The sequence below is a fragment of the Lactuca sativa genome, chromosome 1 (assembly GCF_002870075.4).
Source record: "Lactuca sativa cultivar Salinas chromosome 1, Lsat_Salinas_v11, whole genome shotgun sequence".
Taxonomy (NCBI): domain Eukaryota; kingdom Viridiplantae; phylum Streptophyta; class Magnoliopsida; order Asterales; family Asteraceae; genus Lactuca; species Lactuca sativa.
The window spans coordinates 21,222,771-21,236,484 of record NC_056623.2 but is presented as its reverse complement, the minus strand read 5'-3'; the positions used below and the strand labels follow the sequence as shown (position 1 = coordinate 21,236,484).

The window sequence follows — 13,714 nt, the reverse complement described above, 5'->3', positions numbered from 1 at the left end:
TGGAAATGTAAATGTAGTCATGAAATGCGCTTGCTTAGTCAAGATTCCCCTAATAAATATTCAAGTGCATTACAAAGTTGTACATGTATGAATAATGTCCTTTCGTAGGTTATGTTTTGAAGATAAGCAAGAATGAATCTCATAAAGTCATTAATATCAGTAGGAGATGATGTGAGATTTGTTGTAAATGAGTAAAGGGAAAATGAATCAGGAGGGTAACCAACTGTTGCGTTTGTTCTCATTTGGTCCTTTTTCTTTTTTTTGTACTCAATATACCATCGAACTTGTTGTTTGTGTTCACCATAACCCTTTGACCGACTATCACAGGTCAAAAGTCGGTCAAAAGGGTTATGGTAAACACCAACAACAAGTTCGATGGTATATTGAATACAAAAAAAAAAAAAAAAAAAAAAAAAAAAAAAAAAAGACCAAATGAGTACAAACGCAAAAGTTAATTACCCTCAATAGTCATTTTCCCAAGTTGAAGAGGCTACATATATATTTTCCCTTAGAGCAACAGTGTGTAGAGCAAGATTCTTGTCATATATGGATGCACTGAAGCGCCTGGGAGTTTTATCGAACTTATCCTCGATCACGATTGACGAAGAAGCCATGTGAGAAACTAAAGTGATAAAAACCCTTGAAGCGATTTCAATTTCTATGAGGTAATTTGACTATGTGGCTCACAGCTTCAATGGATTAGAGGTGATAGGTTGAGCAATTCGGTCTCACATGACATTAAAATTTCCAAGTGATGGGTTGGGAGTGGAGCAGGAGCTTGACATTGCAGTTAACTTTAATGCCCTTGAACTTCCTGGTCGATATATTTCCTACTGACATATAGCATCACCATCTAGACAACATATTTAAAACCTAATCCAGGTTGATTCCTCCATAAAAGACATGGGTGAAACCCAAATCATTCTCAACCTACCACATGTCATGATAAAAACACTTTACATGTTTTCATGGTGTTGTACCATCTATGACCATGTTTGATGACATTGACCACACACAAATCATTTGACCTTTCCACACTATGAAACTTCCTCCAAACACGTGATTCTTGTAGAGCAAAATGTTGAACCCAGAACTTGTAGTGAATTTACCAAACTACCCTTCTTTGCACTATGAGACATAAAACTAGTAGAAGTAGTAGGTGGGACCGGTTTTGGCTTTGTGAGAGAGTTCAATCAGCGTAGAAGGTTTTGGCTTTGTGACATAAGGTGGGACTGGTTGAAGAGGTGTCACAAACTGATATTAGCGTGTCTGGCATTCTTCAAGACAAAAGTTCTTTTTATGAAGTACCTATAATGCCTTTTTTACAAATTACTTTTTCACACAAACGAATCTCACTTCAATTGCACTGACGTTGTACTTTGCTTGCAGCTTTTGTTGTGATAGGTTACAAACTTTGTTACACAACGCTGATTCTTTGAGAAAAACCACATCATATTAGCAACTTTTAGACTTTCTATCTATTCAGCGAATCATCTTCACATTCTAACTTTTATCCATCAGATAACAAAACCAATTTATCCAATGGACAAAAAAATAAACGTTTGACACTTGTACCTATATCGGCTAGACAACCATGCTTCTTGACAATTTAGCATTAAATAATAACAATTTAGAGAAGCCAACGTGCGAGGTGCGCATCAGCGTGAGAGATGTGATCAGGGACAAACTTTGACAAATCTTTTGGTGAGACTAAATTGCCCTTCTGAGCCTTTTCTATTGAATCTGACTCATGACAATATGTACTCGCAATATCCTTAAAAAAAATTGCCACCTTGTATCTTTTTGTGCCAAAGTCACGAGAAGGCCCTTGACAGCTAGGACTTGAGAGTTGAGACAACAATGCTATTTAAGTGACATTACAACTTTTATAAGGCATATCCTTTATTTTTTAATCCCTGTATGCTTTTGTGTCCCACTTCTTGAAATCTATGAACAAAACAAGGACCAAGGCAAGACATCCTTTCTAACATTCACCAAGATCTGCAATCTTTTGATTTTTCTTGAGAAATACGGACGAGAATGCCCTTGCCTTTTATTCTTTTTACCATTTCCATGATTTCTCCTTCTTCCTTTTACTATCTCCAACTGGACGGAAGTACCCTTTGCTTGCAGCTTTATGAATTTCTAAATGACCAACTGCAAGGTGACATTGTGGATGAAGAAAGCTTGGAGATGATGTTGAAAGCATAGGCTTGTGGACGACGCTGGGAGTTTTTAACGCAAAAAAATATGATCTAGCATGAAAATCCAAACAGAGTATCATCAATAAGAGCCTTAAATTAGCGTGCAAACAATCTACTACACATTCCTTACGCATCCAGAGTCATAGTTCCCAAGAAATTGCAGCGTGAAATTCTTTAGCACCAGGTCCATTCAGAGCGAGTCTCCAATCTTGTTTTAGAAAAGGACACACTTGACTTGCCATACAACGTCTTATTGGAAAGTATAACTACCTAATATACTAATATACAAAGATCCTTATCTAATATAAACAGATCCTTATCACCTTGATATGTTATGTATTCTATTTTTATAGTTCATAATATCCAAAAATGATATCTTCCCAAATGATATCTTTTTAATATACAAATATCACTAAGATCATGGGATCACATTGACGCCGGTGTTGATGCCTACAATGGCGTTGGCGCTGGTGGTCAGCATGTAATTGTGTTTGACTCATCAGATCATAAAGTATGACGTTACAAGAGTAAGTTGTCGTTAGGTTTGTATTCTGTCCTCCTAGAAGGAAGCTAGTGAGTAAGGAATTTGTTATGGTCAGTAGTTCCTTTGTGGTAGCTCCATTGACCTAGTTGAAGGAGCTTAAACCACTCTAATTGTGTACCGGGTATGAGAAGCCAAGTTAGCCGACGATATGAGTTTGTTATTTTTGGTTGAGTTGGGAAATGGTTGATCGGTCTCAGGGCTCGTTGAGGTTATTCGAAAGTTTCAAGCGGTATAAGTTGAGGGTGCATTTGATGCGTCAACCCTTAGTCAAATTTAGTAAGTTTGTGTCTTGGCCTTTATGTAGGTGTTATGTCGGCTTTTTGGTTATCGAATTACGGTACCTAGTAGGATTGAGATAGCAGTTGGCATTAGTTATTGGAAGATCGGATATCGAAGCAATGTTGTTCGGTTTTTTTCAAGTATCATTTTGGTTACGCAAAGTTCGGTTTTTTTCAAGTATCATTTTGGTTACGCAAAGTTCGGTTTGGCAGGTCGAGTCACCTGGGTTGGTTTTTGGATTGATTAGACCAAGATTTTTGGCAGCATTTCTGGATTTTTTTTTTTAGAGTTCTTCTTTAATATTAGAAGTTTTATTGGTCTTTTTCTCATTGATGGGATCTGTTCAGCTTAGATCTTGTGGTGGTTGTTAGAAGAATGTGTCTAATAATAGCAGTTGAGGTTCGTCGCATCATCTGATTCGCTAGTACATCACCTTTTGGGTAAGTTTACAATTAAGAAGGAACACATTCGGCTAGGGAACATTGTGTTTCCTCCTAAAGGGTGTAAAAATTGTTCTTTCAAGTTGGAAAGAGAGTTCAATTGTCTATCTAGTGTAGCACTCCAATCCAGGTAATCACCTTCCTTTACTTTAAATGATATTATTTTGCAAAAGTGGTCCCTTTTTGTACACTGGGCGTACTTAAGAGTACGCTTAGCATACTGTGGAGGAATGATCACGAAGGTGCACCACGTACGCGGCGCGTACATGGCAGATAGCCAAAACCCTAACTTTCAGACTTCTGACCTATTTAAACACCCTTAAGTCATTTGGACCTGACCCTAGCCAGCCTCTATCACTCTCAAACGTCCCTAAAACCCTAAAATTTGTAGTGTGTGTTTCTTGAGCTTGTGAGTGCCTCAAATATCTCATTCTTGGTGTGTTAGCTAAAGGGAAGAAGTGGAAGCAGGCTTGAACGAGGGAAAGGCTTCTGGATCTTGCATTAAGACCAGCTTAGGAAGCTTGGTAAAAAGCTTTCTCCTTGCTAATCCTTGTTATTTATGGAGCTAGTGTTTTCTATGTAGTCCTCTTTTGAGTTCATGAATCATCTCTTGGGAGTTTGAGCAACTCTAGGAATTAGGGAGGGTAGATCTGAGGTCCTTTAACTTGTTCATGTCATAAAAATGTAGACTTGTTGGTTATTTTGACTTCATGCATGAGTTAAGACCCTTGGAAAGGTCTTAATGGGTTGGAAGAATTTTTGGGGGCATATTGGGCATGCAAAGGCATAAAGTTGCCTACTTTATGCCTTAGGACTCTTCAAATGACCTTAATCTAAGTTTGGAACGTAAGGCTTTCATGCGTTAAGCACTTAATGGAGGATCGATGTGCTTATTTTGTTTGTACGTTGGGCGTACCAACCTGTATGTTGTGCGTTTAGCCAAAGAACCCAATACGCTTAGCGTACTTCTGATAAACGTTGGGCGTACGCTCAGCTGTGATAATTGGGCTTCGGTGGACTTTGCGGACCATTTGGACTTCACTGAGCCTTGGGCCTGGACCATTAGGATAATGTTGGACCTTGGGAATTGCTTTGGGTTTTTGGTGTTTTGATTGGGCCTTATTAGGTCATGTGGCCCATTTTAGTTTGGACTTTGATCTTGGGCCCATTATGGTAGGATAAACTTATGGGCTTGAATAGTGGGCCAAAGATTATGATGTTGGGTCCTTAGCTGAATTATGTCATAAATCTAATTAAGTTAATTTGTATATTTATACAGTTAGAGATTTGGACTAGTATTCAAGCAGCTATCATGTTCAGCAGATTGAGGTAAGCCTTCTCACTACACTTATGGGTCGAAGGCACTAAGACACACTCATTAATGGTTATGAGATGATTTGTATTGGAACATGTAATTGTTTTCTACTGGATTTATATGTGGACTTATGTGTAGACCATAGGAGGAGTCCATTGCATTTGGCAAGACCATGGGAGGAGCCCATGGCTCAGGGATATAAGACTATGGGGATAGCCCATTGCATTCCAATGAAGACCATGGAGGGAGTCCATAGCAAACTTATATGTGTATGACTTGGTGAAAAACACCTATGTAAGCTCTGTAAGCTCTGTAAGCTCTGTCCTTATCGAGTATGATTTGGTGAAAAACACCAGGTATATGGTGAAATCGTGTGTCAGTAGAGATACCTGCAATATGAATTGTCGCTTGAGTTACATCTGTAGCCATGGATGAGAATGAGGTCTGGTTTGTTGTTCCAGGGGCAGTGGTTTTTCGCTCATATGTGGTTACCCTCTCCCTTTTCTTCTTCTCCGATAAGCTTTCTCTGTCTACACTTTAGATCATCTCGCCTTTCTTCTCTAGTGATATGGGTCCCAAATTGTCTAGAGATAATATGCAGAGGAAAACAAAACACCAGTATATAAGTCATTCCTCTCTGACCCTTGTGACCTTAACAGGTAAAACCTAGTAGCAAGTTGCAAATTAACCCTCGCATCTTCATCGTTTCTGGTTTCTAGTTGTAGATTTGTTAAGTTGCAGGATTTTTGGTTTCAAACAATTGATGTTTTTTTCTAGTTTCTTCTTTAAGGGGCGACGATCGGTGTTGGTGGTGATGGTAGATGGTGGAGATGAGATGGAATGAAGAAGAAGAAGGGGAAGAGACGGGTTATGAAGGTGCTTAGGTTTAGGGTCTATTTCTTTTTGTAAAGGAAATAAATAATTATTTTTTTTATAATAAGTAAATAATAAATAACAAATAAATAGAAAATAAATCAAAAAAATAGATAAGGGTAAAACTGTATTTTTATATGCGGAGGGGCTAAGGTGGTGTTTGTTTTTTGTCGGCATATTTTCCTGTCTTCTTCTTTCTGTGCGGCGCAGACCACGCGCAAACATTAGCCTCCGCAGACTGTTTGTTTTTTTGAAGACTGCAGACCTAAAAATGTATGTGCGCCGTCTTCTTGGTGCAGATGTGGAGCAGAGTCTTCTAACATCTTCAGACATCTTCTAGCCTAAAAAAACACATATACTTTGTTTTTTTTAGTTTTTTTTAATTTATATTTATTCCAACTTTATTAGTGATAAACAATTTGAAAAAAAAAAGTTAAAATACTTAAAAAAAAAATTGACCACACAAACATTATATTTTGATAAATTTATAAATAAAAGTTTATTATAATAATGGTCATTGAAATTGTTTATATATATATATATATATATATATATATATATATATATATATATATATATATATATATATATATATATATATATATATTCTCATATTTATTGTGCTAAATTTATAAAGCATTATTTAATAAAGCATCGTTAATTTCTTAGAAAAAATAATTATTGCATGTTTTTAATTGATTTAATTGAAAAAATCGAAGTTTTTTTTCCGTTCATTTATATATCAAATTATTTGATTCCTAATTACAATATTTAGGCATAACTTTGCGACCAAAATTTGTCGGTTTTTATCAAATATATACGTTAATTTGTATCGTTTTTATTTTCACTTTTTATACAATAATACATAAAAATTGTTTAGATGTTTTAATTATTTATAACAAAGTCATAAATATATTAAAAAATCACTTTGTAATTTAAAAAAAAAATCAGTTTATTTAGATTTTAGTTTATTTTAGTAGCTTGCAGATGTTAAAAAAACAAACAGTATATTTTTTTCAGACTACAAACGTTTGGTCCACCTCTTTTGCTGCAGAGGTCTACAGATGTGGTCCGCAAACTGCTGACATTTTGACTCAGAAAAAACAAACAGCACCTAAGTGTGCAAGAAAAAACATAATCAGTGACAATCCAAATTAATTTTTGGAAATAAATAATGAACATACTTTTTGACATATGCACGATGAACGATTAATATAATTTATCCAAATAACTATTATAAGAAAACCTATTTGATATTTAGGAATACACTTTACCATTTTAGGGCATGAGTGAAAACCACGACCTGGATTTCTCAATGTCCATGACGTTTTCACTATTGTGATTCTACGACAGAAGCACACAAGCATGATTGAGTTTGATTTTTGTGTAACCTAGAAGAAAAAAAGACAAACATCAGATAGACCTTGGGGGAAGTACTATGCATTCATTCAAATAAAAGGTTTAAAAGCACAAGGACCAAAAGCATATGACGTTTTTACCCTCACATGATGGTGTTAACAAATGGATACCATGAGTGTTAACCCTCAAGACCAATAGATAAAGTCAACAAGGGGATGTTTGGAAAAATATTTGTGATTACAAAATTAACTGTCTGTCTAAATTCATGAATTGCGACATAAACAAAAACCCAGATTATGTAATTTAGTCTGATTTTTTATTCAATACGTTTGGAAAAATACCATACACACCCTCAACTACACATTTTTTCACAGGCATACACCCTACACAATAATTCAGATCTACTTCTTCGCCTTCCTCGTCGCCGTCGCTGCCTTCCTCGGAGCTGCAACGGATTTCTTTCCCGGAGTGGATTTCTTCGACGTTTTTGCCACCTTCGCAGACTTTGTAGGCGTTTTTGTTTTAGCCTTAACTGCTTTAGGTTTTGCAGCTGGCTTCGCTGCAACTTTAGTGGCCGGCTTAGGCTTGGCGGCTGTTTTTGCTTTTGATGCCGGTTTAGGCTTTGCAGCTGCTTTTGGCTTTGCTATGGTTTTAGCCTTGACAACCGGCTTAGGCTTGGCGGCGACCTTTTTCTTTGCTGGTGCTTTTTTAACAGCTGGCTTAGTTTTGGCGGCTGCCTTGGGCTTAGTAGCAGGCGCCTTCTTCGCCGGAGCAGCTTTAGCCGATAGCTTGTATGAAGCTTTGACCTTAACGAGCTTACCAGCGGCGACGAATTTCTTCAATTGAGTTAACAAGCTTTTCTTAAAATTCGCTGGAAGATTCTTTTGCTTCCCTTCGATAAACTTTGTGATCGCTTGCTGGCTCGAACCAGTCTTCTCCTTCAATGTAACGATCGCATCCTTGATCATCTGAATCACAATCGATCAACATTAACATTTAAAAATCAGATCGATAAGTTCATATCGTAATCAATAAATTAACCACGAAAACAGATCAATTAATACCTCGAAGTAAGGAGGATGCAGAGAAGGATTTCTAGGTTTACGCTTGGCCAATGCTTTCTTTGGTTGTACTTCAGCTGCTTCACCGGAAGGTTTGTCTTCCGCTGCGACAGTCTCAGCCGCATCGATCACCTCTGTCGCCACAATTGGCTCTTCCGTTGCCACGATTGGTTCTTCTGTCGCCATTGGTCTAGGATTACGATCTGAAATTTGAGAAATGAATCGAGATCTGTATACGCAAAAACTAATAGAAGTTAATAGCACTGATGATGACGACGATGAATAAATACATGGTGATTTAAATAACATGGAGCATGGACATATTTTGGTATCTGTGTTTTGATTGGTTGAGAAAGGTATCACACGGATCGTAATCTTCACATATCGACCGTCGGATCATTTGTAGTCAACGACTGAGAAGTTCCTTGTAATGTTTAGACAAAACAGTGCCAATTTGATGTGTTTCTATGCTCGATTCAATTAGGCACAACCTGGGTTATACTTATCGGATTTTAATAAAATTTTGTTCATTTCGTTAGGAGATTAAGTTAGCTTTCTAGAGAGTATATTTATAAATCTTAAAGTTAAACGGTTCAAAATATATTTTGTTTAAAAGCTATAGTGGTTCAAAAAATAATCCAATTTGAACTATTGAGAGGTTTATGTAATCGTAAGTCAATGTCATGACCCATGGTGTGAGCTTGATATCGAATTGTGTTCTATACTCAATAAAGAGTTATAGAATCAAGAATGGTCAAGATCCGATAAGTTTGGAATACTCATTTATCAATTTAAATGACAGGAAAGATGAACACATGAAACTTACTTTACAATTAGTAACATAATCAATACTTTTTATCAAAACCAAAAAAAATATTAATCATATATGTACGTTAAAAAATACATATATACACAATACACAAATGAATGATGCCTATAAAAACTTCAAAAAACATCTGGTTCCAAAATCCAAACCTTTACACATACATCAAATCTTTACATATGGAAAATGTGATTGAGATCCATGAGGTGGATTGTTATTTGAAACATGCCATCTTACAAGCAAAGTTTCTTCCCTTCATCAAAGACACATTCATCACTAAATCTTTTAAGAATATAAATGGTCATTTATCAGTATAAAATCATCATGTCCTGTGTAACATACCCGAGACTCAACTCTTTTCTGTCCATCAACATAAGCAAGAAGTTCATCTTGTTTCATTAGAGCTTCATGTAACGCCTATATAGAATGGAAAACAGTTGGGGGATATATAATCTTACAAAAACCGAGTGTGAATTTTGGTATTTTAACTCATTTTTATAAAAATACTAACCTGTTTTGTAGAAATTAACTCAGCTTCTAAAGCATCTACACGACAAACAGTAGCATTGAGTAGTTCCACTTTATCATTAGGCAACTCCTCTGATTTCAACTGCAAATTGTTAAATTTTCCCTCAAGCTCACAAACTTTTTGCACAAGATATGATAATTCTGCCTCAATATTTGGTCTTCTTATTAAAAGAATAGTGTTCATGGCTAAATTAGATACTGAAACTCCAACTGATCGAACAAAAGCAAAAATGGATAGAAAGAACATGAGTGAAATCCATATATGAGCATGAAATGTTGATGTAGCCATTTGTGGGCCTTGAATTACAACTGGCTCTTGATGAGAAGCTTCTTTCTTTAATCTTTTGTCCACAACTCTATCCACTGGAATATCCTTTTCGTGCTGGAATAAAGCATTTATACTAACTTATTAAGATAAATATATACGAAATAAATGATTATAAAGATTAAACTTACTTCTTCATAAACAGGAGCCAATATTGGATCTTTATTGTGTTTTGTACCTTTATGAGCAATCTCTTCAATTTCAGAAGCTGATTCTGCTGTTGATGCTTCGCTACTTAATGTTGAGATTTCTTGGACACAACATTTTGCTTTGCCACTAGAAACCAGCTTCATGCACGTACCAAGTTCAAGACATCAGTATCAGTATCAATATCAGTATCAGTAACAACAGTATCAATAAAGCAGTTCAAGACATCAGTATCAGTATCAATATCAGTATCAGTAACAACAGTATCAATAAAGCACCTGCAATATGTTGTGGTCTTGCCATGGTCCTTTATCAGATTGCAGACAACCCCCTTGCTCTCTGCAATTACAACTTCCACCCAGAAACTCTGGCAACTCACTACAGTAAAGTAACAGTAACAGTAACAATAACAATAATAACAGTAATAACAATAACAACTACGAGCACCATTTGCAATATGATAACTCACCTTGCATCAATTACTTCAAGCAAAGTGTTTTTATATTTATGGCCAAGAACCTGAGCATACAAGAATTACCAAAAATGTAAAAAATGAGTAAATCCGCATATAGAGATATTTTAAAATATTTTAACTTACATGAATTTTGGATCTAGTTTTAGGATCAAGAAAGTTTTGGATTGCTTTCCATATCATTTTAAATCCAGAACCCGCGTTGACAATATACATGCGACCAAGTGTCTGCAAATTTCATTTCCATGAGACAAAATACTAAAAATCTCAAAGTAACATTTCATAATAAATTAAAAAATATGGAAAGAAAGAAAAAAAAAAAAAAAAAAAAAAAAAAAAACATACCTCAGGGTAGTAGTCATTGTCGATTTGCTGCAACTTCCTGATAACATCTAAAGCAGACCTAGTTAGGTTCTTCAAACCCTGAAACATTATAAAAAATCACAAAATTTATAAATCTGATAATAAAATAATATTTTCACATGGAGAATTAACGAGCATACCACGCCTTGAACATCTAAAATTGTAGTCCCAGAAGTGATACGTTTATGTGCAGCTAAAGAGCAAGCAGGAAACCTGATGGAAGTAGTCTTCTCAAACTCCTGCACGTGATACGTTACATATCTCTCCAATGTTGTCACTAACATAACCTTATCTGGATCAGATTTTCCTAATAACTCTATATAAATAGGCCTTCCTTCTTTATCTACACCATGATACCCTTGAGGATAGTGTTCCAGAACTTCTTTCAGCTCATTGAACTCAAAATCCTCAAAGATATTGTCAGTACCAAATGCTTTCCTCCATTGAAGCATGTTAACCCACATATGCTTTGATTTTTCAATATCAAAGTTCCTGGCTTTTAAGAACCTGTAATACATGAGTATATATATTATATACAATAAGTCCATAATCAGATATGGATTTGGATTTAGTAATTATTAGTTTACCTCAACATTGTGAAATAATCATCAAATTGTGGAGGAAGAAACTCTTCTGCTACCAGGATTTGTCGAAAATTATTTACTGAATTTACCTCTTCGGGATCACGCACATCTTCAATAGAAATGGAAAGTTCGTGATTGTTTTTCTTCCTACTTTTCTTCTTCAGAGAGTGTCGAATTCTACTTGATGCATTCTTTGCTGCCTTCTTTAATGTTCCCATTTTACTTCTTTTTTCTTCTCCAGAGATTTCAAAGTCTGAGTTGTGTTCATTGCATTCATAATAACTAGAGGTTCCTTCCCAACCTGCAACATAATACAAACGCATAACATATTTAGATCTACAATCAAATTTAACATCAAACATGGCATGTTTCCATTTATGTAATCATTTCTCTGTAATTAAAACCCCTAAAGAAAATCCTCGTATTCAGTAATTGAATTCGAATGAAAAATACTTCATATAGATCCAGGAATCTTGGGAGTTAAAATGTGTAACCAAAGTCTTCTTACTCAATCAGTTTCATATTTCAAAACTACAAATTCAAACCTAGTATTTTTTTCAGATGCAAAATTCGCAGAAAATCAACATCAATAGATTTTATATTGGAATCAATTGTTATAAGATTAACACGATTACTGTTTTTTTTTTCTGAAAATTGTGATATCCAGCCTATAATATGTTGTGGAAAATAATTGGCTACAACTAAAAAGCACAAACCATCTAAATTCTCAGCCAAGCAGTTAAAAAATAGATTGAAACACAAGTCTATCTCAAGATTAACTGAAATTCAAACCAATAATTTAACATAACACAGTAAACATAGTATGTATCCATATATGCGTCAGAAATTAACAAGGAAGTAGGAACATTTATAAAAACAGAAGATGAAAAGATACACTCACGATGATGAGGAACAAATTGTTCGTCTCCGTCAGACATGCCGATAATTTCGCCGGTAAGATTAGTTTCCACGGTGGCCGTCGGTGGAAAAACACACAACGTCCCCGGTGAGAGTGTGAGTTTGGTCCTTGTGGAGACGTTACGCATTCATTAATTTATTTATTGTTTTTTTTTTCTACTTTGCTTTTCAAGTTGGCGGGAGTTTTCATTAAATAACGATTCTGCCCTTAGATTATTGGAAATAATTATTAACACGAATTAAATAATATGGTATAAACATATTAGAAAACAATCGAGAGAAGAAAGAATTATATGGGAGGGACATCTTTAATTCCTTTTTAAAGACATATTTGTTGGTCAATTACTAATTTTAAGTATTGATGATTTATAACTGAAAAAAAAATAATAAACGTCGATTATAAATTTACATGAAGAAAATATTATAACTAGAAATGGCTTGCGTGTTTAGTGCATATTAAGTTTCGTGGGGGGTGAAATTGCGACTCCTTTGATGATCTTATTGGAATATGCGCATGCGAACAAGCATCTTTAGGTTTTCATGATCTGAGTCAAAAGATATTATGTATAAATATTAAATTATTAATATATTAAAGATATTATATTATAGTTTTTCTTATATGCACCGTCTATTTTTTATTTTTCAAGTTTTTATTATTTAATTTTGAATTTAAATATTTTTGTTTTTTTAATATCTAATAAGAATTTTAGGAAAAAAATCTTTGAAATCTCTTTTTTTTTAGTTCTTTACTCTAATATCAATATTGTTGATGCAAAATATATAAAAGGATTGTGTTTTCATTGTTATAAGTTTTATCAAGTAATTTATAACAAAAATAAAAATATTTACGGTCAAAGTAAAAGAATAAAAACTTCAAAAATCAAGGTGGTAAATAAATATATAACGGATAAGTAATTATTAGAATTTAGACATTACAAATTATTATATGCATTTTTTTAGGTTTGAAATACTCTTGAAATGATAGTTATTATAGACAGTGTATTTATTGTATTGAGAAATTAAATATCTTCGTATTTTTTGTTCTTATATATCCTTTTACCCAATAAAATGATGGCATGTGTAACATTTAATGCTCATTTAATGAAATTTAATAATATTTTAGGATAAAAATATAACACGTGTCATCATTTAAATGGATAGAATGATTGGTATGAACAAAATGTAGGAGGATATTTAATTTCTCTTATTGTATACTTATCATGTATGTTTAGATAGGATTAGATTTCCACAATTATAGAATTTGTGAGTTGTTTTCTCATTTTACATATGTTGTACTCGGTATCAATGAAAGTCGCAATTTTTGCTAAAAAATTTATAGTATCGCTATTAAACCCTATAACCTAGAATGGTATCATTATTAAACCTTATAAACTATATTTTATAGCATATTGGCTTGAAAGCTTTAGTCATTGATGAAAGAACTATTTTCTTTCTAATTTTATTTCCATCGCCTTCATA

General features: G+C 34.4%; 2 protein-coding genes across 3 annotated transcripts; both read right to left on the bottom strand.

The window, feature by feature from the left end:
* Positions 1 to 7,308: 7,308 nt before the first annotated feature.
* Positions 7,309 to 8,350, bottom strand: LOC111915765 (histone H1). The gene is made up of 2 exons (XM_023911421.3): positions 8,079 to 8,350; positions 7,309 to 7,982 (listed from the first exon to the last, which is right to left on the bottom strand). Exons 1-2 carry the CDS (start codon positions 8,259 to 8,261, stop codon positions 7,416 to 7,418), a joined length of 750 nt encoding a protein of 249 aa, XP_023767189.1. The 5' UTR covers positions 8,262 to 8,350; the 3' UTR covers positions 7,309 to 7,415.
* Positions 8,351 to 8,883: 533 nt separating this feature from the next.
* On the bottom strand, positions 8,884 to 12,394 carry LOC111915763 (phosphatidylinositol/phosphatidylcholine transfer protein SFH6). Of its 2 annotated transcripts, XM_023911418.3 has the most exons (11): positions 12,219 to 12,394; positions 11,321 to 11,618; positions 10,874 to 11,240; positions 10,716 to 10,793; positions 10,497 to 10,598; positions 10,368 to 10,417; positions 10,177 to 10,276; positions 9,883 to 10,038; positions 9,410 to 9,808; positions 9,241 to 9,315; positions 8,884 to 9,151 (listed from the first exon to the last, which is right to left on the bottom strand). In XM_023911418.3, exons 1-11 carry the CDS (start codon positions 12,361 to 12,363, stop codon positions 9,113 to 9,115), a joined length of 1,809 nt encoding a protein of 602 aa, XP_023767186.2. In that variant the 5' UTR covers positions 12,364 to 12,394; the 3' UTR covers positions 8,884 to 9,112. The 2 variants fall into 2 exon arrangements, with proteins under 2 accessions (XP_023767186.2, XP_023767185.2); XM_023911417.3 differs by having other exon boundaries at positions 8,884 to 9,315; positions 12,219 to 12,393.
* Positions 12,395 to 13,714: the final 1,320 nt, after the last annotated feature.